This window comes from Trichoplusia ni, chromosome 7 (assembly GCF_003590095.1).
Source record: "Trichoplusia ni isolate ovarian cell line Hi5 chromosome 7, tn1, whole genome shotgun sequence".
Classification (NCBI taxonomy): domain Eukaryota; kingdom Metazoa; phylum Arthropoda; class Insecta; order Lepidoptera; family Noctuidae; genus Trichoplusia; species Trichoplusia ni.
This window is the reverse complement of record NC_039484.1, coordinates 12,795,083-12,816,632: the sequence shown is the minus strand read 5'-3', so window position 1 is coordinate 12,816,632 and position 21,550 is coordinate 12,795,083. Positions and strand designations below refer to the sequence as shown.

The 21,550-nt window shown below is 37.8% G+C and overlaps 2 protein-coding genes and 1 long non-coding RNA gene across 4 annotated transcripts in view; 1 reads left to right on the top strand and 2 right to left on the bottom strand.

Moving 5' to 3' along the window:
• The first annotated feature begins 1,538 nt into the window (after positions 1–1,538).
• Positions 1,539–4,278, top strand: LOC113496092. The gene is made up of 5 exons (XR_003400779.1): positions 1,539–1,623; positions 1,989–2,031; positions 2,472–2,539; positions 2,613–2,698; positions 3,499–4,278. It is a non-coding gene; the product is annotated as an uncharacterized LOC113496092 (long non-coding RNA).
• A 1,103-nt stretch (positions 4,279–5,381) lies between these two features.
• On the bottom strand, positions 5,382–6,090 carry LOC113495738. The gene has a single exon (XM_026874649.1). It carries the CDS (start codon positions 5,884–5,886, stop codon positions 5,497–5,499), a length of 390 nt encoding a protein of 129 aa, XP_026730450.1. The 5' UTR covers positions 5,887–6,090; the 3' UTR covers positions 5,382–5,496.
• A 1,332-nt stretch (positions 6,091–7,422) lies between these two features.
• Positions 7,423–21,550, bottom strand: part of LOC113495737 (otoferlin-like) — an 88,943-nt gene continuing 74,815 nt past the window's right edge. The window contains exons 6-23 of one of the 2 annotated variants that reach the window (XM_026874647.1): positions 20,866–21,022; positions 18,019–18,205; positions 17,498–17,684; positions 17,159–17,282; positions 16,799–17,070; positions 16,502–16,692; positions 16,049–16,246; positions 15,814–15,930; positions 15,582–15,734; positions 15,293–15,493; positions 13,803–15,212; positions 13,559–13,693; positions 12,886–13,328; positions 12,526–12,815; positions 12,076–12,274; positions 11,508–11,746; positions 11,078–11,357; positions 7,423–10,635 (exon numbers count right to left, since the gene is read on the bottom strand). In XM_026874647.1, the coding sequence (XP_026730448.1) occupies positions 10,455–10,635; positions 11,078–11,357; positions 11,508–11,746; positions 12,076–12,274; positions 12,526–12,815; positions 12,886–13,328; positions 13,559–13,693; positions 13,803–15,212; positions 15,293–15,493; positions 15,582–15,734; positions 15,814–15,930; positions 16,049–16,246; positions 16,502–16,692; positions 16,799–17,070; positions 17,159–17,282; positions 17,498–17,684; positions 18,019–18,205; positions 20,866–21,022 (4,964 nt within the window). In that variant the 3' untranslated portion in view covers positions 7,423–10,454. Of the gene's footprint in view, positions 10,636–11,077; positions 11,358–11,435; positions 11,747–12,075; positions 12,275–12,525; positions 12,816–12,885; positions 13,329–13,558; positions 13,694–13,802; positions 15,213–15,292; positions 15,494–15,581; positions 15,735–15,813; positions 15,931–16,048; positions 16,247–16,501; positions 16,693–16,798; positions 17,071–17,158; positions 17,283–17,497; positions 17,685–18,018; positions 18,206–20,865; positions 21,023–21,550 lie in introns of those variants that run through there. The other variant, XM_026874648.1, reaches the window with a different exon arrangement.

Sequence of the window (21,550 nt, the reverse complement as noted above, 5' to 3'; positions counted from 1 at the left end):
ATTGACATTTTAAATCTTCTCTTGTTGTAAAGAGTGGTTATGGTTTTTTACAAATTTACAAATTTCTAAGATGTATAAAGACGATAGAGTAAGTATTTTGAGATTTATGAAATGAGGTTTGCAACTTTCTGTGTCGTCTATATTCACTATTATTCTAATAAGCTTTTTTTGCAGGACAAATAGAAATGGGCCTATTAGAATACTAGAAAGTATCCCAAAAAAATATGTAGGGACTATATCCTAATTAAGCTGTATCCGGGTCTTATTTTGTGATAATTAAATCTATGTCAAGTTCAAATTAATGTAACTACCTGCTGTCAAACTGATATAAAAAACGGACGATGTCGACGTTCAATTTTACGCTTAGGTACACAATTTCGAACAAATATTAGCTGACCCAGCAAACGTTGTTTTGCCTAATAAATTGTTTTTAGTTGTATGTATTTTTAATGCCACATTATAAAAAAATAAAAATAAAAAATTGCGTCCAAAAAATATTTTTTTTTAGTGTGGGCAACCGTTAACACTTAGGGATATGAAAAATAAATGTTAGTCGATTCTCAGACCTACTGAATACACATATAAAATTTGGTAAAAATCGGTTAAGCCGTTTCGGAAGAAGGAGTACGGTAACTAACATTGTGACACGCGAATTTTATATATTTAGATAATTATATAAATATTAAATAAAGATAAAATAGTAGACTAGCCTTTTTTTTAAAAAAATATGGTGTTTGTGCCTCAAATTTATTATAGGTTACTTTATTATAAAAAAAACATTGTCATATAACAACTATACCAAGAGTATTTTGGATTCTATTCGTCGTCGAAATAAATATTTAAGCTGGGTAGTTGGTAGAAAGAATGAAATAAGGGAAACAAGAACAAAGTGAGCATCACATTTAACTACGCTATTGCAATTTGTTAACTATTATGACTAGCTTCTGGCCAACGAAAGATATCCAAAAGAAATGGTGTTCAATTTGAAAAACCTGCTGCGGCCAACCTTTACTGTGCATCAAAATTCCGTGTTTATTTTTGACCAGACTCTAAAACTTTAATGATCATGTAGGTATCATGGCGGTCTATAGTTGACTTGTGTATGATGAAATGTTATGCATTGCCATACTCGGACCAAATGTCGGAGATGTTGTACGGCGGTTCAGGTTTAGTTAGTAATATTCTGCTGAAACTATCCGTTTTCTCCCCCGAGGAAGTGGGTGTCCATAAGAATTCCACCGACAAAGCACAAAAAGGGCTCTTACAGTTGACTATAGTTAAGTGGTGTAGATGTGTTTTGTGTCCCAAGAAATGTACTGTTAAGCGGCTCCACCCACTACAAATCAAAAATAATACCATCAAGTCCAATAATTTCAACAAACAATTAAAGGCTTTCATGGTAACGATTTAATCAAATATTGATCGGTCAAAAGTTAATTAGTATATTTGTGCGATTTCATTTTGCACTTACTTCCCTATTCTGGAAAGTTTTAGAAACATTAGGAAAAATGCGGGTATTTTTAAAAATATAATTATTTTGAACTTGTAACCCACATTCGAACCCGCCTTTATCCATTTCAACTGTTCAACAAAGAGGACAGGTTGTGGCTGAGTCCGTGGCACGTGAGTACATTTTAGTTTATTTAATTTAATTATTATTAATCATGATGCATTTTGCCGTTTCTTTTTCATAGACATAACTTTTTGTAAGCCATTTAATTATATTTTTTCTTTTCTGCAGTTCTTTTTGAGGTTATACGAACAAAAAACGGTTAGATTTAATATTTTAATGCCTTTCTTTGTTTGACAAAATTATTTTTACATTATTCTTGAATGGTGTTTCGTTAGTAGTTTTTCCGTTATGCGTAAAAAATACTAGCCACGTGTTACGTGGCTAGTATTTTTCTACGTACTTTAATCGTGTTTAGGTATATTTATTTTAGGAATTTTTAAATATTTTTAAGTATATTAAAACTTGTCATTTGCAGCCGGCCAGGGTTTCTGCAGAATGGCGGAGGCTGATGCTGAATTGTGAGTAATATCCCGTTTTTAACAATTGAATAGGGGTTTTAGACTTCTAATGTATGCAAATTTGTTTACTTGTTACGTTACATGATATTGTTTGAGAATTCTGTACCAACTGATACTTAATTAATATAATTGTAAAAAACTAGAGCGCTGCTCCCACAGTCAAACCACTGAACTGGTTTTGTGGGATATTGTATTGTATTACCAACTATGTAACGTTTAAATTCAATAAAAAAAAAACACGTTGTTTTGGAACTACCTATCTGCGGCTCTGCGCAGGCCAGCCACTGATCATAGGTAGAAATAGCCAGCCGTTAACACTATTTGCTTGAACCCACGGCCAGACGAATGGGTCTTCTTTTATTAAATGCTTTAGAAACCAGCCGGCCGTTTTGTAGTTGACAGCTTCGCGTGCAGTTGATAACATGGCGTATGTTCCGTAGGTCGGCCACACGGCTCGCCTCCGCCGCTGCTGAGGTGCCACGTGGACCTCGCCCTCCTGTCCTATCAAGTAAGGCTTTCAGGAACTTTAGAAGTAATTTGTGATTACTAGTTAATGATTCTAATCGATGTGTTTGCTTTAGATGAGCTGTGTGGCCACTATCGAAGCCGAGTCTACAGGACGCAGTTCACGCAGTGATGCATCCCAGTCGGACCCAATTTGATCAAAGTGAGTATTGTGTAAATTTCTTTAACTTCTGTTATTATGGAAGAGAAACTACAATATATTTGTAGCTGCCTTAGGCCGTGCCACGGACATGTCTGTCCTTTTCTAGATCAGAGGTGGATGGTAGAAAGGTACCCAATAAAATTTTAGATTAAAGTCTCAACGAGGCCTCTGCAGTCTGCAGGTTCGCTTGCAACCCAGGCAAAGTACCAATGTGACTACCTATCTATATATTGCTTTTCAAAAAACTACTCTCGCATTACGGAATTTAATCCTTGTGTCGAGGAAGGTTTTACAAGCATTCAAGTCACACAATGCACAATGACACCCCAGACTCAGGACAAGCATTAATAGATCACAAAAATGGTTGTCCTACGCGGGGATCGAACCTGCGACACGACGTGCACAGTGGGTTTGGCGTAGTGACCTCAACCAGCGGCTACTCGTGCAGTCACTACTTTTATAATTATTCTGAGACACCATTGACAAACAATCTAGGAATAAATTATGAGGAAACCTTGATTCCGAATACTGGAATCAGAAATCGCCAACACACAGTGGTGATAAATGCTTGCACTTTCGATATTCGGAAAGAAGCCCGGGCTCAGCAGTGGGACGTATATAGGCTGGTATCATTTAATTATTAAAATAAAAACAAAAAATATTATCGTTATTCCTCAGACAACTGTAGTTTTATTCCAATGACGACCTTTTTTTACATAAAATTATAGTACCTACGTACAATGGAAGCTGTACCATATTGACATCAAACAGTTTAAAGTTTGCTTTTTATTTTATTTCAGGAATGCATGGTGTCTTCTCGGCATGCATGATGTCGAACTTCAACACCATTCAAAATCATTTTCATCAGACATCAAAGATGGATTTACTTGAAAAAAAAATAGACTTTTATTTGCACTATTTGTTTATATGCATGCAGATACTTCGTTTATTAATTGTGACAGTCTTATCCGCGTAATTATAGGCAGAGGAAACTTATCGAAACATTTCAAACTTAATTCTTATTGCTTAGTCGTTTAATACTTTAAGATGTGATCGAACTTAGGTTAGGTTTATTTTAAAACCAATTAATTAGGAGTGGCGCAATTCGCACTGCATTAACAGGTGTTCTTTTTATATTGGTTTATGTTTTTAGCTATAAGGTCGTATTAAATCTTATGATTTTTATTCCACTCTATCAATAATTTAGTAGGTATAGGTCATCACAGTGGGTGGTACAATTTTAGCCGGTTCGTCTTGTAAGCAGATTACACAGTTTATTCGTCCTGTCAGATTAGCAGTTTATTTTGTTTTAGCTTTTAAGTTACAGATTTCAAACACGCACGTAAATGTTTAATTATAATTTGAGGTTATGTTTAGTAGTCTCATATTGTTTACTTTTAAGTGGAGCATGTTTTATATATTTCGTTGAGTCTTGTATTCTTTCAGACGACCTGCAAGTTATGAACGGCTATTTCGGCGATGGCTGAAGTAGACTTGCCGTTTATAGCTCGCTGTTATCTGTCAGAACCCTTACTAGTAGTAGGTATAAGTTTTTTTTCTATTAAATGTTTGGTTTTCAATTATATGTTTTATTTAACCTACCTATACCCTATACCAACTACCCATAGCAAAATATTCTCAGGACGCCACGGTCTCTACTACTTTACATACTTTTAAAAGCTAATAAATCTTATAAAATAGTATTTTTTGTTGCTATTTATGTAGCTACACTAGTATCAATTTATATTATGAGAACTGCTTGGTAGGCATTTAGTTCATCCTGAGGTACATAATATTATAAGAACACAAAAATGAAGACGAGACGATTTAAAACAAAGTACCATCCACGCCACAGCTGCGGTATTATGACATGTATACAGTGTAGCGCTAAGCTGCCACTTGGCATGTTGTAATGCATTACGGGGTCACGCATCTCTGGCAGCAAGGGTGATACACCACGGCCAGCAATGTATCGCAACGTGTACGACTCTGCGACAACGCTGAGTGCAATTAAAATGTGTGGTAACTGCAAGAAATATAGTAGCGGCGTTATGTGCTTGTGAACTGTGGCCGTGAGCCCTAAGTGTGTCAGTGGCTTCGATGTCAAGCCTGTGAGTACATACTAAAGTTGGTTATTGCTGGAAAAAATGCTTAACTCTAAAGAAATTTTAGCATGACCTACAACTTACCTACTTCAAGGCAAATTCATATTCGAAACTATGAAATGCCACCTATATAATAATGCCTTAACAGTACAAAATAGCTTTATCACACTTATACTAGGTATTTTGAAACTGAACTGTTTATGCTTTGGATAACTGCACTGCGTGAGATAACCGAGTGGTAGATGACTACACCGATAAACCGTTTTAATTAAGGCATAGGGTTGATGAAGATAGGCAGTATCGTTGCAAGCTTCGTTCGCATTAATAGCAACTTTTCCGCGCGAACGTTGGATATATGCTCTAGAAGCCGTTGGGATAGCAACCATACACTTATAAAAGTAGATACCTGTATTTTTCAGGACATCTAGAAATTGGTGTAAAATAAGTTTTAAACTTCAGGTGTCAAGCCAACTGTCACATAATAGCACACTAGCAACTTATTAATCTTGTTGTAATTGTTTGAAAATCAGATTGCTTTCATCTCCTTATGTTGCTGACCGCACTTAAAAACACAAGTAAAAAAAAAAACTTTTATTAAATTCCGCAATAATTCACATGTGGAAAAAACCAGAATAAGAGAATCATGCAAATTTTCAAGTTTTAATGATGAGTATCCGGCAGCGCGGTCCGGGGTCACATCCCGCAGCAGCAGGAGGGCCGGCGGCGTCGCCTTCTGCGCTGGCAGGCTCGCTTTCTGCGTCGCCGGCGCGGGCAGCTTTTGCGGCGTCGGCGGCGGCGACAGCCCAGCTCGCGCGCCAGGTTGGCCACGTAGCGGTCGCCCTGCCGGTCTAGGAACCCCAGAATCGCGCTCCTCTTTAATGTCTCCTCGGCCTTCCACGTGAGAGTGGTCGTCCGCCACACGTCCCCGAACTTATCCTGCAAGTACCTTGTGATCTCCATAGCTGTCGCACCATCTTTGTCTGCTACTTTGTAGAATGCGTTCATTACCAGCTTGGCTGTGTTCTGATCCTGCTCTCGGCGGATATTGTCGTGTGACATTGTATATTTATATTTGGCTTTCATAGGAATTTAACATTGTTTCTGTGTTTTGGAAAAATGTACACAAAATATGCTAACGCATAAAAATTCCAAAATGTGTCTATCTCGAAAAAAGAAGAAAACTGATGAAATTGTCAAATTTTTTCTTAATGATTTACTGCTAACCAGTTTTTTTTTACTTAATGGTACTGATTACAAATGCGCTCGTAAATAATGAATTATTAAAATATATATTAAAATAAGAGATAGATCGGTTTAATTAACAAAAATCTCACATACAGTCCTGCGCTAAAAAAAATACCAAGGCAAAAACCATAGAGAACATTTTCGCTTTTTTTTCAAGTGTAGAACACGTATTATTTGACACAAGTACATGTTATAAAAACAAATCATCATGAGGTCTCGAACAACTTCTTTTTTAGGTAAATATGTAGGATTGCAAAATTAAAGTGTACAAGTGTGTGGTTATGAAATTTTGAGTTGTAATATATTTCAAAAATAGTTACAATGACAGGAGAGGATGTGGATTTTAAACCACCAGAATACCCTTCGGGGAGGTTAATTATTCAGTACCTACAGGATGCCAAGGAGGGGGCTACGATGGGCGAGATCCTGCAGCACCTTCGCTCAGAAACTGGAAAGGATATGAATGCCTTAACCAATACTGTGGTCTCCGTATTAGAAAATGGAACAGCTCTTGGTTTTCTCGAAAGAAAAGGTTCTCATTATTTAAACTGGTCGACTCGCGAAGCTTGTTGTAAACCAAAATCCAAACGCCGACGCAGCTGTGCTCGTCGCCGGCGCAAGCGCTGCATCCGCCGCAAACGAAGCTGTCCCCGGAAGAAACGGCGTCAGCGCTCCTGACTACCGGAGCTGACGGACCCTGTGCCCAAACAAGTCAGGAGACCTCGGAGAAAGCGACGCCCTCGGGCAGATGCTTGATTATTATTTTATTGTGAGGCGTGTGGTTCATTAAATGTTTGTCGCAGCGTCCAGTTTTTAAATCAACCAGGTTCAAAGTTACGTCTGAGGAGATAAATGAAACACGTGATGGACAGCTAGTAAGAGCATAAATATATTTAATGTTTAAATAGGTGATTAAACGTCACATGAACTGCAGGTGTAACATCGGATTTATGATAAACAATAAAAAGAATTCTTACATAATACGAGTATATTGGGTTGATTAAATATACTTAAGCACTATGCTATATGAGTTGTCAAATAAATGCAAAGAATAAAGTTGGGTCCAGGTTAACGTAGCTCTGAACTTTGTGTAGTGTAATAATTTATTCTCAGTGTAGGCAATAAGATTATCCTGAAGTACCTAGAGCTCGCAGATTTAATACGTATTACGCAATGCAATAGGTTGCATAGGTTGTTACTCATCTGGACCTCACTTTATGTCAGGCAAATGAAATGTCTATGTAATAAATCGAATAAATAATTATATAATACTAATTGGCTACTAGATCTAATTATATGTGGTATAAAAGCGACTTTCGTTTGAAAATAATTTTGAGGATTTCCATTTTTTGATTTGAGTACATTGTACGGTGAGAGTTGAATAACATGGAATGGTATTCCTGACCTGTTGATTGGTTGTCTTTAGAAACGTGATGACTGACTTTACATTGTTCTTAGTGAGTGTTTACAGCTGCCTGTAGGTGGACAAAAGCCAGTACTTGTAAGAGCTTGTATATTACCCAGTTTGTAAAAAGTGTTACTATCTGGACCTACATGTTGTTAAGATCTTACGGGCCAACTGTTGATAACAGGTAAAGGGTAACCAAACTCTTTTTATACCAAAATTTGAAGAACTAAATTTTTAAGTTTTGCTGCCTGATTTTAATATACCACGCGAAGCGAATGCGTAAGTAAGCGGCTGAAAATGGACAAGTGTGTTGGGATATGTTGCTACTACGGTGTGTTGCGTTTTAAGGAAACATTAAATGAAGAAGGCCTAAGTATATTCCTTTCTCCACTGGGAGTAGCGAGTAGACTGATACACTGTGCTTTTGAAGTGTGCAGATGCCATTTTTTATTCAGGATTTTTGAATAAAGCCCTTATTTTAAGGAAAGCTAGGGTTCTGGCAGAAGTATGATACCCACAAATGGAACTGTCAGCTTTTTTCAAATCGTATAATTAGGTAGATGATGATAGATGTAAGGTGTCGAAAGATAGCAATCACCTTTTAGGCAGGCATTAGTCGGCATTTGCGCTACCTTTGATTTTTCCTTTCTTTATTCCAAGTTCTTTTTTATTAAGTAGTGCCCTCCGTCTTGCAGCACTTGCAGCTGCAGCCTTGTGCAAAAAGGATCATCTAACACTACTCCCAGTGGTTTAAAGAAGTTCGAAAGTTTGAGTAGGAATACTTAGTGTGTGTAATCTATTCTATCTCTATGCAAGTGTGATTATGTTTCAATAATATAGTGTGCCGTGAGGAGTTCATCTTACAAGTGGGTATTAATTAATCGGCACTAATGTGTAGTCAAGAGATCACTCTTGGTAAGTTTCTTTCTTTCACCAAACCGAGTGTGCCGACCCCACAACACGGCACGCCTAACATTTATGATTAAATATTGTAGTTAGTCGTTAAACACATATCTATTTCTACGGATAAATGCTGGTTTATGACTATGGTTAAATATTGTTTACTTGCTACGGTTAAATATGGTTAAACCTATAATATGGTGCTCCATCCTCCTCATAAAACATTCCAAATTCATAATGTTATTGTGTCTTACTCGTTATCTTTCCATCGTGCTTACTAAGAGCTTTTGAAGTAGAACTGTTTTCACTGTCGAAGTGAGAAAGTGTTAGGTGTTGATAGCGGTGTCTCGCTTGGACATCAGTATTAATAGTACTTTAAATGCGTCCCGACTATCTCTTGCGAGTAGTAAGTAGTGTTAGTATTACATCGATAATATTTCTTCTTAGGAGGGCTGTTGTCATTTGCCCCCTGCAAATTCTATATCCGACAGTCCTATTTGAGAACCTCCTAGCTTAAGCACTGGTTGTTATGTTTCAGCTTTCGTATACTTTCGCCACCCAGTGTCGCTAAAGAATGTAATATTTAATGTTATTTCTATGGTTATATATGACGCTATCCCTAAAGATAAACACGTAATATAGTAAATTAAATTAAGGTTATTAGTAAAACATTTATGTTCGCTTCTCACGAGTTGCAGTGGTTGATAGGAGCACGTGACGCGCGCTATGCTACGAATATTATATTCAACTATAATACTTAGGTTTTTGTGCACGGAGATAACGAAAATAAATGTAGTATATTCTTATATTCTTATATTCTTCTGTACGGCTCCATACTTCAGAAGTACTATCTACGGCTGTTTTTCTATTCTATTAATTTGGAAGCAATGTATGTCAAGTCTCTATCTATTAGGGAGGAAAAGTAAAAAACTAAACTGGAAAATGACCCTCGAAGATACTTCCAAGTTTACATTTTCATTTTCTTACAGTTTAAGATTCTGAGCTGACGGAAGATTTTTGTCTGGTAAACAGGAAATTTGGACTATGTTAGCTGGTACATGGTTTCGGAATGGATTTGACTTAAGTCATGGTTCGTTTTTCCCGACAAACGCCATAGATCGTATATCGATCTCCACAGCAGTTGATACGAGTATAAGCAAGTCCAATGTATTTAAACAGAGTCCGGTAATATCCAAAATACCTTTGCAATACATAAAAGCGAAAACTTTCTCCCAGAAAACAATCATGATGACAATTTTGTTCGGGAAGTCTGTTTTTTTCGTAATTTTTGTTTGCTGTCTTGTCTAAAGTTGCCCTTTTATGAACAGAAGTATAATTTTAAATATGAACGGAATCTATTTAAACAAATTGTCGTATAATTATGGTGAAGTAGCTTAGTAAGAATCACGTTTTAGCATGCCTATGGCGTTAAACGGAGATTTTGTTATAAGTGTTCACGCTAACAGACAGTTCTCAGAAGTGAAGCGCCTTGAGCTGCTGTACTTCCTGTGATCTCAGGTTTTCAAAGACGACGGGAAGTAGGCACTGTCCACTGTAAGTCACTGTTAATATTTCGTCCCATATTTTTATATGAGTGGTACTGTGGACGTTGGTTGTTTACACAATGACGTGTGTCGGCAGTACCGAGGACCTACCCCCATATCTTAACGTAAGATTCTTGCTCTTGTCAAAGAGAAATGGCGTATAAAACGTCTTCTCTCTTTCACAATTGCAAAAATATTACTTTAAGAGATGGTGGTAGGCCCCCTACAGCTAGACTGTAGGAGAATGAAAATGGAAGTTGATAGTATATACAAGCTTAAAAGTCAGAAAGGAAGAAGATAATGATACCTATGTTTATGTTGATTTCAATGTGGTGCAGTTAAAATTACCTATTGCCTAACTATGGTTAAATGTGTCTATTTCTATGGTTATATGTGTGGATAAATGGATGCATGTTTTTGTAGATTTTTTTGATTTTGTATTTTTTTTGTGATTTTTATATTTTTTGTTTTTTTTTTTTGTTGTTTTTTGTTTTTTTTTGAGACATCAAATCTAACCTAAGTAAATGAACATTAAATGTTATAAGATCGTTAATTTAAGCTCCCAGTAGTTTCTTGACCGTGTAACCGGGTACAGCGTACACCAGCAATAAGAACATGAGGGCCAGCAGGATGACGATGGCGGCCTTGAGGATCGTCCACTTGTAGTTGTGCCAGACGATGTAGCGGATAGACTTCAGCGGGTTCAGGAACCACATGAACGAAGCGTCGGGTCGGCTGGAAACAGAACAAATTGCTTAGATAAGATAGGAGCGTGTACTAACAAAATAGCGAGCACGTGTTTTAACGGGGCACTTCGTAGTGATCTATTCAACACACTACTGCAGTCTCTTTCTAGAAGGAGAAAATACCTATTCATATTAACGTCAAAATGTTATCAGCATAAAAACGGCATTGTGCTTTGAATTAAATTTTTGCCTATTTCTTGCTTATACCATGTTGCCCGCGCGCCACACGAAAATGATTCCACGGGAACATAAAATGGGGATAATACTATTCTATGTGTTAATCCAGGGTATAAACTATTTGTGAAACAAGTTTATTTCAAATCCGTTGAGTGATTTTTGCGCAAAAGAGTAACAAACACCCATACATAGAAACTTTCACGTATATAATAACGGAACAAAGGATATATATAGTCAATAAATAAATAACTTACTTAGGTTTATCCAGAGGATCAGGCTCATTGCGGCCAAGTCCAGCCGGTACTTTATCAGCTTCCTCGCGGGTCAGGAGATGGATCTCAGCTTCCACTTTTCCTGTCAACTCCATCTCTTCAGTGTCGCGCTTTATGTAGAAAGGCCACCAGCCCTTAACACGTTTTTGTTTGAATATGTTAACCATGGGAACGGATCCGTCGTTCTGTAGCATGTCTAGGGTGCAAAGCTTGGATGATTTAGCGCCGCGAGGGAAGCGACTCAAGTCCAGGGTTATGGCTCCTGAAAAGTTAGGTCATAATGTTCATTAAAGTATTATTATTTTTGAATTCTTTTTTAATAACAAAAAGCTATATAAAACTCTCAGTTTCGTGTTATTGCTGAACAATTGCCCTACGCGATCAATTATTTATTACAAGGAAGATTTGTTACCTAAGAAATCGTCTGCAGAAAAATGATCAGCGTCCCAGACTTGTAACTCAAGTCGTGCTGGTATCTTGCATTCGGTTTCGTCCCAAGAGAAGACTGACTCCTTACGAGATATAACGATACGTTCTTCCGCCTCCAGGTAGTCAAATGGATATATGAAGCGCCAGTTAAAGTTTCCTTCACCCGTGAGAGAGCGGTAATGTATGTCCGTTGATTGACAATCATCAGGGCCCTTGACCCAGCTGAAAAATAAGATATTTAATTATTTTGCGATTTGGGCGTAGATATCTTGCCACCAAAACAATTTGAAACAACATATAGTGTCTGTATTTTTTATTTTTTAGAAACGACTCCCGCACTAAGGAGTCTAATCCTTGTGTCGCGGTGGGTTTACAAACATACAACTCACCTGCACAAAGACACCCAGCAGCTTATCCTGATAAGCATTAGTGGATCACACAAATGCTTGTCCTACGCGGGGATCGAACCCGCGACACGACGCGCGCAGTGGGTTTGGCGTGGTAACCTCAACCACTCGGCTATCCGTGCCTATACAGCCGGCTATACATACCCCTTCACGTAGATGTCAGACATCTTTTCTCCAGTGAAGAAGGCGTCATCCTCCAACACTACGTCATCTGTGTTCCATATGATGACTCTCATTTCGTAAGATTTGGGCTTGCGTGCAGAGATGTCGAGCGGTGGCCCCGGCAGGGGCATATCCATCGGGAACATGTCCACCCACATTTCAAGGCGACCTTGCTCTATTCCTATATGGTAGCAGAAAAACTTTAATTAAGAGACAGTTTCTTTAGTCATTAAATAGGTAACACGAAATTAGGATCCAAAAAGTATATTGAAATTTTTTCCCATAAGAACCTAGAAATATAAAATGAAATGATCATAAATACTAACTTGTCTTTAACTTAATCACAAGTAGTCTTTTTATATCTAGATACCTACGTGAATGTTGAAAGACATGTGAGGATAATTTCCTTTACATGCGATGATTTCTCCTTACCGGGTTTGCTGGGGTTGTACAGAGGTCGTGTCTCGACGTGTTCCGTGACTAAACGAGTTCCTACACGCGGAACTTCCTGCCAACGGCGGAGCACCACCAAAGCCATCTGCTCCTCAATGGTGTCAGGGTTAGAGAAAAGTTCTGAATCGTCCGTCGGCATGTTGAAAATAGTACGACCAACTTTGACGCGTCCATACTCGTAGACAGGAGGGTCAAGCTTCCCGTCTTTGCAAAGTTTCGCCAATATCTGCGTCGGTTTCATAGCGTCACGCCAGCGGTTGTAACCTTGTCTAAATATGACAACAAATTAGTTAGCATGAACATGAAATAATTAATTTATAAGAATCAAGATCTACCTACTCTTCATATTTCATTGGAAGTCCGCAAGTCGCCCTGTGACGACTGTAGAAGCGATTTTCAAGATCAATTTTAGTTTCTCCTATCAGATCATCGGATCCGAGCAAATCCCAGTCGAGAACTTGAATTGTTAGCATGGAATCTTGTGGGAAAGTAGCTTCTATTTCAAAACACTTTCCAAAGACGGGATTGAGTTGTTTGGAAACATAATTTTCCTTATCGCTGATTCTTTTTGATCCTAAGTGTAATACAATATAGGGATCAGCTTTTCCGTTAAGATCCATTGGATGGAGATCGGTGGCCTTTACGATGTATACGCGTACAAGCACGTGGATGGGTTCGTTATTTGGAACACCTTGGAAAAATCCAAAATTTGGATCAAATCCCATAACGGTGTGGTCATCGATTCCCCTTGGCAGAGGCCATTTGTATACTTTAATTGCTCCCTAAAACAAGAAGTAAACTTGTAAAATAAAAAGAACGAACATTGAACAACATCGAGTACTGGATACAGTATTGTAAGAAAGAGGAAGAGTGTGTGTAGGGTAAAAGACTTCACCAAAAGGAATCAACGAGCAGGGGTGAGAAGAAATAAGCTTCAAAATCGAGAAAAAAAATGTAGCAGGTGAGGCTGAAGAAAATAAACTAAGGTTTACACGAATAGACCAGCAGATACCTTGAATACTCCGACAACTCTGTTCTCATCCTCAGAGTCGTCTCCAGTCTTCTTACCCCTGTAGAGTTCAAAAGAATGGAGCCATTCTTTGAATTCATCATATTCCGGAACAGCCTCCAGCTCATGGGGATAAATCTGAAACAGAACAAGTGAACAATGTTTTCTTACCTCGCAACGCGATGAATTTATTCGTACAGCTACAATAACACATGTCGTGAGTTGTATGAAAAAAAATAATACATACTTTAGCGAGTGCTGACTTCGGAATTTCATTTTTCTTGTTGATTGTCGGACTTGTCTTAGGTCTTGGAGACGTTGGAGGTCTTCGTTTAGATCTATCCCGGTCTCGGTCTCTCTCACGATCCCTTTCTCGCTCAGATCTAGGAGAGTGTATTTCTTCTCGCGGAGACCTAATTTCGTCGACATATGATATTTGCGATGGCTGCAAAAAGCCTTGCCTTTCTCTTTTGGCTTCTTTCTCTTCTTCAATCATGGACTCCACAGAAGCGAAGTATTTAGTCCACCAATCTTTGCTACTTTCATCATCGTCCAATATGGACTCCGTGCTTGCCTTACGCTTTTTCATGGATTCGCGCTTGTTAAACTTCTTTCGAATGACTCGGGGCTTAACACCGGATCCGTAGGACACTGTTGCTCCCCTACTGTTTCGAATCAGCAACGGGCAGCTTTCTTTTTCATTTTCAATAGTAAACGTGTCATCTTGAACAATGCAGTTAGCTCGTAAATCAACATTCTGTAATGGAATAAGTGATTTCTTCCTTTCCTCGATGTCTCTCTCACGCTTGCTCATCGGAGTGTAAATATATTTGTGAATGGAATTTATGGTGTGTGTTCCGACAAGCGTTATTCTACCAAAGCTGCGGCAGTCCACTACGCGAATAGTTAGTGGTGGCCGATATAAGTCTTGGTCGGGAAGTTCCACATCAACGAACTTTATTGGGTTCGTGAAATTCGGATTACGCTTAGCGTTCTGAATAACTGACGAATACAGTATGTTACCGGCGCATTCAATGTCAACGCGAGGTTTGTCCACCGTCAAGAGGTGAACTCGTTTCAAATCACGTAATCCCCAGAATAATACTTCAATTCGATACTTTGATAGAGTAGGCCTTATACCCCTGGGCACTGGTAAAATTGGGCCTTTGTTAATATCAATTGGTGGTTTACCATTAGCCTCTCTTGGTGTAGGCAGGTCAGGTAATATCGAAGCATCTTGTTTCGGAGGTATTTCAAGCAATTCAAAAGTGGCCAGAAGTTCACCAGCTCTATCATCTCCCCTCGTAATTTCGTACCATTCCAGTGAGGGTGGCCCATTGTGTGTATCTTCGTACGCTTTAATGTGAGGTTTCGCTAGAGTCCGGCCAATGAACTCAGATTTTCCTACCTTATCTTGATCAAATATTTCAATGACTATTGTGGGTGGGTCGGCTTTTATTCGTTCGATTGTGCTATATAGCAAAATATCATCAAATACCAGAAGTTCATCCCAAGTGGGACTGAGAGTCTCGTCAATGACTTGAGTTGTTCCGGTGCTCTCGCCGATCACTATGCGAGCAAATGGATCAGAAAGACCAGAAGAATCAGATCCGATCAGAGATCGAGCTTGGTATACGTAGGCTCGCATTTGGAAATTCTGTAAAATAAATTACATTTTATTTAATTCGTTATTTAGCTAATGTAATTGTTGAGCTTTTTAGTAAATTTAATAATTACATGTTTCTCTGCGTAGAAAATAGTTGATGGTGCATTGGATCTCAATTTATCTGCATTCCTCAATTCAGAACTGACTTCGTAGCCCTGTGGTAGTCCATCAATGTAATGTTTCTTGTCTTGCAAGAAGCCAAGCCACAGGTATACACTGATTTTGGCTGGAATGGACCAACCACTTGGAGTAGTAGACTTCTTTCCTGGCCACTGCAAATTGTTAAACAAAATTATATTTAAGGGTTTTTTTTACCAAATATTACTTACCTAATGCTCGAGTGAAATGTGAATTGCTTACCTTAAGGAATAGAGTCTGCATTTTACCGCAATACTTGCCAGACTCATCTGCGAAGTCTGAGTATATAATATCCCTTGCTGGTATGCGATGATACGCTAACCGTTTTCCGTTGCTTATCAGCCAAATGAATACATCAGGCAAGGTGTGTTGGGACTGAAAGTAAACAGACATCAAATTATTATTGATACTGGCTGGATAAAAAATTATGGTACCGAATCGATATAACACTTACATCCTCGCAAAGATGTTTCAGCTTGTTCAAATAGGTGTATGCTGTGCGCAATCGATCCTTGATCGAGTGTTTCGTAATCAGAGCTCGCAGGCTTTTTGTCATGGCTGCAATTTGTTCCTGAAATTGGACAATTTATACTTATCACGAGACAGGCAAAACATTAAGGAAATGAGCTTAGTTCGAACCATCTAAAAGTTAAATCAGTATAGAATCTCGCAACAACTTGTTAACTTACAATTTCATAAATGCAGAGCTTCTGCCTTTCTTTATCCAGCTTGGTGTTGCCAAATGGCGGCGCATTGGCCATGTGACGCACGTAAGCACTGCAAGCATTGCTCGCAATCTCCAAAGCATTCTTCAGAGCAAGAACGCTCGAGCTGTCTGGACCATAGTCTACAGTGATAGCGGCTTGAGCATCAGACAGACCTTCCTCCTGAAATTGGACATCATTAGTTGCATGTATTTTATACATCTATTGGAACATTTAGCATATTATTATTGACAAATTAATCTTGTAAGGCCGCAATTACTTCTGTGTCAAGTTTCTTTACAAATATGGGAAAGTGATAATTCAAAAAGAACAAACTGTAATCAAGCAATCTGCTCCTCCCGTCCTGAGGTCAACATGTATCAATTTGACTAAGTAATTGGAAACGAGTAAAATGCGATCCTTGAAAAAAGTACTTACGAATTTTTCAATTATATTAGCGATGAGGTTGGAGTTGTACATGCGACGACGATGGTCCGGCCAAATGCTGCGAACGTGCATGCACTGCTTGTGGTCCCAGAAAGGCAGGTAGTAGTAGTTCTTGTCGTTGGACGAGGCCTTCGTGGCCTGCGTCGTGCTTTGCCAGTAGCCGGTGTCGGCACTGATCTCATCTACAGAATGTTGATAAAAGCATAAATTATCGATATCCTCTTAAACTTCCTTTAATTCAATACATTTTTTTACAAAATGAGGAAGGATGAAGGATAGCTATCGTACCGAGTTCTGCATCCAAATCATGAGGACGCTTCACAGACTCGTTGTGCCCATCTAATGAGTTCCCAGAGTTTCCAATGCTGAGCTCAAACTGCAATGGTTTGTCCGTCAGACGTTTGTCTATCATGTTGGCTTCGAAGATGCTGGCGAAGAGGAAGAACTCCTCGTTCTTCTCGAAGCTGGGCTCGTTGATTGGTGGAATCGGTTCGACCTCCACTTCAGAGGCGGGACATTCAATACTGTCTGTTATTTCAGTGCGGATAGAGATGAGAATCCTGTAAAATTTAAAGTCAAATGTACATTCTGGTTTTAAAAAGGAAATCGATTTTCATCAAGATTAAAAAGTCTGTGTGGTTTACAAACCTTCCTCTGTAGGATACACCTTCTCCCATCCCCATGTTGAGGCCAGCGTGCTGATCTAGGAGGCTGTAGTCACGAGTAGAGCCATACATGTAAATGTAGGCCGGTCCGAACGTTGGAAGGAAGCCTGAAATATTAATTACCATTGTTGTTAGAACGACCCAGTTCCCAGGATATTTATAGTAAACCAAATAGTACGGTTGGACAAACTATAACTAATTTGAGAACTATTCCACAATCAAGATTTAAAAGTTTCTCATCATTGTTTTAACTATATTAAAATATTATTTATATAAATTTTTAATTGATGTATGTAGGCTGGTAGTATATTTTTATTTTCACCTCTTTCTCCATCATTGGAAATGGACTTGAGATCGATGAAGTGTGTCCCGATGACGTTAGGGTGGACCGGGTCATTGTCTCTCAGTTGTATCTTAATGCGCTGGCACAGCGGCGGAAACATCTCAGTAAATACTATCTGCTCGTTCCATACAGGGGTGTAGGAATTTTTCTTGACCGAAGTACAGCCCTGGAAAAAGATACAAGGCGATATGAGATATTGTTTTCCTACAGTTAAAAAAAGTAATGAAATTTAATTTTAAAGAATTGCCTTAGTTGATTTACTACAGTTCTAATTGGAGCTGTATTTAATGATTTTTTGGCACTGCAACAGCAAGGTACCCAGTAATGGGACCGATGCGAAGTAACTATTTAGTAATCTGTGCCGATGCTGTTATGTGTGTCATGATCGGGAATTATTTTTAAGCTCACTCGTTACTATCGCCGGGTATTGTGACTTACGACACACAAAGCTACGAACAATTCATTTATTTGTGTACGATAGTAGGTTAGGTTATACTTACTGTCATGCCAGCGAAGCAGACTTGTACGTAAGGATCGACCAGGTCCTGGCTCTCTCCTGTGAAAGCCCTCTTCATATTTGCCAGGATGGAGTAGTTCATCTTGGGAAGTCCGTCAGCCTTGTGGATTTTGACGATAAACTTGGCGCGTTGACGCTCGATTGGAACGCCGTCGGGCAGAAGCAGGTTCCTACAATAAAATTAGTTTTTCTTAAATATTTGTTGCCATATAAGAGTTGGTGGATAAAAAATAGTTTGCCTTATTTTTAGTAAATTAAGCAAAGTTGACAATTTAAAAATAAATGACATCATTCTGGCCACTTTTCAGCGACAAAATCATCAATCTTTTTGCGATCAGTGTATTTTTGCTAACACCATACTAGCAGGCGTTTAAAATTGTAACAGATTTTATAAATTTGATGTTACTGAAAGAGCTTTTACTCTCTAAGTAACATTTTGTATTATTATAGTAAATTAATACTATACCAAACGAGCACAAAAATGAAATGCTCATTAAATAAAAATGGTTGTACTGAAATTGTGTCCACAATTGAGCCTGTCAAACAATATTACAATTAAATATGAAATTAGGTCAATTCAACATTAGATGATTTTTTGTAATAACTTCCAAAAAAACACGGCTGTTGTTTTAATCATCTGTAATAGATGTTAGAGGATACTGATCCATAAAACTGCATTAATATCTCCTTAAAACCGTCCTAGTGACGAAAACAATACTTGTATTCATATTTGCATGCCTACAAGTACTTCTTGGCTAGTTTCTACTACAACGCCTAGTTGAGAACCATCACAGTTTAAATATAAACTCAGTAGAGAAATTGTATTGAAACCAACCTCGTTCACGTGATAAGGAGAAAAAAAATGCTTTAAACATTTATAAAAACCTAAATGTTATTACTTACTTATCTTAGAGACTGTGGAACATCAGATGCACCCTGACCGTGCCAAACAGTGCACGCGTTAGTGTCACCCTAAATATCTTAGAAACTATTCATTTGTTGGTAACGATATATAAGACTTAAGGTATTATGAAAGTACACGTTTTGGCTTCCACTAGGTAGGTAAAATATCGCAAATATAGTTTTCATAGATTATTAACGTAAATATTTATTCACTAAAATTTCCTATGGCTGAAAATACAATACACGGTATTGTTTAAATCGGCAATGGAATTTAGATATTCAATAAACGTGAAATTCATCTGCATTTAATGAATGTAAAACCGACATAAAGGAATTGTTTCTGGTTTTAACGTAAAATGTGAAATAACGAAAATCAGACAATACATACATTTAGCATCAGTTGGAATAGTCCATTGTTAATCATAATAAGTACAAAGAAAAAGGTAACACGAAATATATTTTTTTAATACATTCTTTGAATAGACATGTTAAGCTATCATTTAATTTAGTAATATTTTTTTCCTTACACGCAATATTTAAACAGGCTGGTTTTCTATGAAGCTAGTACGGAAAAAAACTTTTCTATTCATAAAATAACGGTAGGTAACTGGGCAAATACAAAAGTAATAAACGAATAAAAATAATAAAACCTGAAACAGCCAGCACGTGGTCTGTAATAACAAAGGAATTGGTTTTCTCAGTACTCCCAAGAGAAGGCTTTTGGCGTTACACGCTCATAAAGCTACAAAGATCTTAAAGCTTTAATATTAAATTAGCTACCTACTGTGTAACTCCGTTTATAATCAACAATACTTGTGTAAATGTATAACTGAAACAATGCTGACTTGAAACTTAATTTGAGATTCTAATGTAATGAACCTGTCATGTGCAAGTCAGGGGCTCCGTGGAAATAGGCTAAAGATAAACATGTCATATTTATGAAGGACTTGCTGAACCTCCATCTTTATTAGTTACAGGAATATATCTGTAAAAATTTCAATTTCCCAGCTGTCACGGTTCATGGAATACGGCGGTAAATACAGCAAAAACTAATACGTATTATTAGAGTTAATTATACTTAACAATGTATTTACCCTTTATCGTCAATTTCATAAAAGATACCTATTGGAAAGTTCGTTGCAAAAATATTTTTTTAAAAGAAAACTGTCTTTAACGACAGAAACAAAAGAGTGGGTATCAAGTGTAGGTTATTTCAATGTAAAGGCTTAAAATGTCTTGTCAACTGCGCAAGCATAATCTATAGTGGAAAGCTCATTTATAATTTGAAAGTACATTTTAAAATATACGTGAAAAGGTTGTTGCAATTTTTGTGACAGTATTTAAAGTATCGAAATTTTTTTTTGCTAAAAATACTCATATACATGCCTGGTAATATAAAGTGTAATTGGCAGGTATAGTGGCAATGACGGGCCTTTAAAAAAGCAAAATATGTAAACGAGTCGGCAATTTCTTTGTGTCGCAATTTCCCGATGGAAACATGGCGTTTAATTTATGAAAACTGAGTAGTTGACACACGTCACGCCGTTAAGCTTGGCTCTCGTGGACTTAACAAGTTGTGAGCGAACACAAGAGTCTCCATTACCGTGTTGTGACACTGAAGCCTTTTCAATTATAAAAGTTTGACACCTGACAGCAAATAAGTGCAGCTGCACCAAACGACAATGTCCATAGTTTTATTCCCTCCGTATTTATCAAACGTTTACTGGATGCATAAACTTTGGTGCGTGAAATCCTGTGTGTATTTTTCCACTAGGTTTGGCACTCGAGAGTTTTATGTAACAAGCACTCGATCAAAATTTCGGAAAACCGGTTGTTAACATGTGTATTTTGTAATAAAATTACTGTACTAGTTTCAGATAAATTGAAAAGGTTGTCTAACATTCGGCTGTATGCTGTAGGTACTTACGCTTCGATATCGTCTTCGTCTTTCTCGCTTTTTGGCGGGATCTTGATGGTGTCACCTTTTCCGATGACACTGATGTCGCATTTGAGGTAGCCCTTGGCTCCAGCAGCCACATCCTCGGGATCCGTCAGCAGCGCCCACTTGTGGTAGAACTGGCGATCTGTTGACAACAAAATTTGTTAACTTACAATATTCTGGAAGAGAAAGTGGGAGACCTTAGCCCAGCTGTGGAATCTGACACAGGCTATAGAAAAACAAATTTTACAGCTATCGGAATATACTCTACCATCCTAAAGACAGGCTACTTTCACACAACGACATAAATCTTTGGTAGAAAACTTTTTTATCAAAAATCACTTTATTAATACTATTTTATTTGAGTTTAATCTGAAGCAGCTCTTGTTGCGTTAAGTGTTAAAATAGTGATAAAAGTCTATATACATCCTACGTCTGGGCCTACGATTCACGCAAATTTTTAAATTAAGATTGACGAACGGGTGAGTTCTTTTATCGCATAAACAAAAATAAACATGATACTCTAAGTTGAAATTTCGTGTGACAACACTTATCAGCACTCATTATACCAAAATGTGACGACATTGGCCCCACTTCCATAGGTCTCACCATCATATGACTCCTCCATAAGATTTAAAAATAACTTTGTGTCAATATTTTTTATAATGTAGAT